Raw genomic sequence first — 4,467 nt, 5'->3', positions numbered from 1 at the left:
AGCACAAGCCCTTTAGCAATGGTTAGCAGTGGTAAAGTGTGCAGAGTCCTAAGGCCAAGAAAAACAAATTCTGCAAAATAGGAGTAGAAAAGGCAAAACATTTGGGGGAAAACCACTATAGGGCTGACAGATCTAGCAAATGTCCTCTGCAGCTGAAAGAGAGGAAAACTTCCCAACCTCCTGGAAGTTCTCATCACTAAGGTGGAAGAACCTGGACTGACCATCAACATTGAAGTAGTCTTAGCCAGGGCAGTGTTCTACCATGAAGTCCATTCCCTTTAGGGAGATTGACCATCTCAACAGTTTGGGATTCAGTCTCCTGATTTGAATGAGCCATCTGAGGGGCCCATTGTCTGTCTGTCTGAACTCAGACATAAGTCCCAAAAAGGTATAGTCTCAGCTTCTTGGGTTCCCGGACCACAGCAAAACGCTTTCTCTGGGCAGTAACCTCCTACTGATAAAGGTTGGTTTAGGCCCTCCTCATTCAAATATGATAGTACAATCCCTACACATCGTTAGCATAATGGCTCCTGCGCCATGCTGTATGATGAATCAAAAGTGAGTATTTTACTGCATGTTTGAGCTGGGGCTTGATAGAGAGATGTCTATTCGAAGACTATCCAGTGCAGCACACAAAAAAGTTTTAAGTCTTTTCTCTGAACGTCATGTCATCTCAGGATGCACTCCACTACTTGGTATGTCCAAAGTGCTCCAGCTGTCAGGCCTCTCATCATAAGTGACAAAGTGCAATGAAAAACACAAGCAGCGCATTAGCACAAAGTGTGCAGCATAAACAAATTATCATGTCGAATTAATGTCATATGTTGGTAAAATATTGTGCAATATGCACTATTAATATCAGTGACATTACCAATACCACAAAAATATCAATGACATTTTTGACTACAAGAGGAAAGAATAAACATAACTATTCTGCTCAGGATCAGTGAAACATTTGGCAGTATTCGGTCTAATGAGACTTCTGTTCCACCAACCACTCCACTTCAGTCATATTTGACACAAAACTGACTTTCATTAAGCACTCAAAAAAGATCTCATCATCTTGATTCCTAATGCTGAGAATCCTAAAATAAATCCTATCCTTTCTTCCGCTAGAGCTTAAAAAATCAATGACATTAGTTTTAGTCATCCCCACAATAGACTAGGGCGATGCCCTTTTTGTTGGCTCTCAGGCTCTCCTTCTTAACAAAGTACAGACACTCCAAAATGCAGCAGCAAGAGTATTAATGAAGCTTCAAAAATTCTGCTGAGTCTACAACACCATTAGAGATCTTCACTGGCTTCCAATCAGAGCCTGAATACACTTCAAAGCCCTAATCTGGGTGCTCATGGGTTTATATCAGGAAGGCCTTAGTTTCCTGCAGTATGCCTTTAAATGATATTTCCCCACCCATATCCTATGTTCGAGTAATGCAAAAAAAGTACTGGTTCCCAGAATAAAAAAATCCTAATGGGGAGGAAGAATCTTTTCTCACTCTGCATCCAAGTGGTGGAACACCCTACCCAATCATTTTAGAGGCCAACCTAATCTGTTGACGTTTAGGAAAGATCTAAAAACCTGACTTTTCTTAAACGTATAGACACCATCCTCCTTGCACAAGCATTCTAAGTTCCTGAGTCTAATATGTCTTTTCACTGCATTTCTAGGTTTCTCTGACACCAGCGCCAAGATGCCTTATGGCATTATCGCGCTTTACAAACCATATAAGATAACATAGCATACCTTCCAGAAGATCAGGTCTGGTGGTGCAGTAAGGAGAACATTGCACAGGGGCTTCACGCCAGTTCTCCTTTCCATAGTGTCAATGGTGTTTCGGTGAGTCAATATTGAAAGTTTGAAGGCAGTGGTGTAGAAAGGGGGTGCGGTGGGTGTGGGCCGCCCCGGGTGTCATCACTGAGGGGGAGTGACAAAATGGCAAAACGATGTGTTTTAAATACATATTTTTGCCATTTTGTCAAGCTGGGGGTGACAAGAATTCACTGAGGGTGTGACAAAATGGCAAAAATATGTGTTTTCAAACACATATTTTTTCCACTTTGTCAAGCCGGGGGTGACAAAGAAATGTTCCGCACCGGGTACCACTTTGTCAAGCCGGGGGTGACAAGAAATGTTCCGCACCGGGTACCACCTAACCTTGTTCCGCCACTGTTTGAAGGCAATGATTAGATTGCAGATTTGTGCCTTCATCTCTGAAAAAATACTGTGCATCACTTTGCACTTTCAGTTCAATCTTCCAATTACACTAGAGAATTGCTTGGCACCCTATAAAAGCTACCTTTAATCAATATAGAGAGGTTATATGTGTTCGACTGTCAGCTCATAATCTTCACGCATATTAATCTAAATCTGCTGACACAGATGTTGCAAGAAGAATTATAATTCAAAATGAAAATGTTTACTGCTAGATTGAGCTCACTTTACTTCTATACGGTTATGTTGATGTTTTTCGCATCACAACGTACTTCGTGATTTTAATTTATACCGGTACAACAACATGCAGAGTGTTTTTTGTGATCCTTACTGCACTGTAAGAGATGCAAGAATTCTCACAGATATACACTGCTTTTATTAAGTTATCTTAATATAGTATGTGTCTCTGTTGAGAATGATCACGCTCCATAGTATAATAGTACAGTGGCGGCAGTATCACATAAAGTGGTCAAGATATAATTTCTGCCACCGATTTGGGCTAACTGATGTGATGGTGGAGCGCTGCTATTTACCACCGCAGACAATGGAAATGGTTGCTTGTCACAGGAATTTAAAAACATGTGCTGCTTTTAGCTGGAAATGAAGCATTGTTTATTGACATATATAAAGTAATGAAAGGACAGGACACAACACAATAATATACAAAAAGCAACATGCAATTATAGAATAAGCCACAAGTGTTATATACATTTTTATTTCATGTTATAAACTGGATAAACTGTACAAAGTTTGAATGGCGTGAACTTAAAAAAGTTATATACAAATGTACATTTCAAGAATTCAGGAACTGACCAACAAAACCAGCAAGTACATGTTCATATTAGATTTACTCAATCGTCTCCCTTATCGGCACCTTCATCATCCGATGGTTCAGGGGAGAGTGGACGAGACTTTCGTTGTGCCGTGGAGTCACCTTCTCCTGCTCCCTCATCGTCTGAAACAGCGTGGTTCTTTGATTTGCTCGATCCACTGCCGCCTGCTCCCTCATCATCCGATGACACGCGGTTCTTTTTCTTTGGTCTGCTGGCTTCTCCCACTTCACCTTCTTCCTCATCATCATCGTCCGAGACCACACAGTTCTTTGATTTAGACGCCTGCCCAGATCCACTTCCTCCTGCACCTTCATCATCCGAAGGCAATTGTTTTTTCTTAGACTTGGGTGCCTTGCCAGCTCCGCTTCCTCCTGCACCTTCATCTGTGGTACTGCGCTTCTTCCTCTTGGATTTTTCAGTTTTGCCAGAGCCACTGCCTCCTGCACCATCATCTGATGGCTTACTCTTTTTCTTAGATTTGACCGCTTTGCTGGAGCCACTTGGTTCTGCACATTCATCATCAGAGTTCACATGTTTTTTTTTCTTGGATTTTGCCTTCCCAGACCCACTTTCACCTGCTTCATCATCAGAGGATTGAAGGTTCTCCTTTTCCGGTCTGATCATGGGTGGGCCACCAAAAAAGTCACCAATTCCTTTCTGCCATGTGGGTATTGGTCGCACGCACACTGGATTACCGCCAGCATATTTGCTCTCAGCCTTCTTGGAGGTCGGAGAGGTCGACGAGTTGCCGGGAGAACCGCTGTTAGCACCCAGCGACTTCCGTGGAGCTCGAGCAGCAACAGCTTTGCGGTAGCTACCGGTATTACTGACAGTTTCCGCCTTAGTTCGCACCATGTTGTCAGGAACACTGCGCCGACACTCAAAAGACAGACACAACAATCTCCGTAGAACTTGAGCGCGAAATGCGACAGACTTCCCGCCCGCCGATGATTTAACCAACATAACAACACAAAACATAACACAGGGGACACAAAATAGAATAGAACAAAATAGAATAGAACAAACACCCACAGCACAGAAACGACATCATATTTCAATAATGCAACACTAAAACACAGCAGCACAAACAGCAGTACACATCACCACTGCAACATAATGCCTCTTTATAAATATGCTCGAATTTTCTTGTCACACATTACCACCTTCAGAAACCTGATTTGATATTACGGTGGTAAAAGAAAAAACATGTTTGAAGCAATCAATGCCTTATATGAAATTGTGGTAGTCAAAAATATTGTGTGATGTGATTGCTGGGACGGTAAATGGAATGCATTTGCAGATATGCCTGGATCTCACAAACCAGGCTTCCAACTGGAAAAATGGCCTTAAATGTAATGTAAAGCTGGAACAGGACATTTTTTGGTCTCGCCTAAGACATCTCATGCTCCTAGTGTTGCAAGA

The 4,467-nt window shown here is 42.2% G+C and overlaps 1 protein-coding gene across 1 annotated transcript; it reads right to left on the bottom strand.

Moving 5' to 3' along the window:
• Positions 1 to 2,895: 2,895 nt before the first annotated feature.
• LOC146829310 (uncharacterized) lies at positions 2,896 to 3,986 on the bottom strand. The gene has a single exon (XM_085606678.1). It carries the CDS (start codon positions 3,898 to 3,900, stop codon positions 3,064 to 3,066), a length of 837 nt encoding a protein of 278 aa, XP_085462804.1. The 5' UTR covers positions 3,901 to 3,986; the 3' UTR covers positions 2,896 to 3,063.
• Between the last annotated feature and the right edge of the window lie 481 nt (positions 3,987 to 4,467).

This window comes from Triturus cristatus, chromosome 5_2, assembly GCF_964204655.1.
Source record: "Triturus cristatus chromosome 5_2, aTriCri1.1, whole genome shotgun sequence".
Taxonomy (NCBI): domain Eukaryota; kingdom Metazoa; phylum Chordata; class Amphibia; order Caudata; family Salamandridae; genus Triturus; species Triturus cristatus.
Note: the sequence above shows the minus strand (reverse complement) of the source record. Positions and strands in the feature narration are given on the sequence as shown.

Excerpts from the sequence above, each read along its gene's own strand:
- LOC146829310 (XM_085606678.1), bottom strand. The coding sequence starts at position 3,900 with ATGGTGCGAACTAAGGCGGAAACTGTCAGTAATACCGGTAGCTACCGC.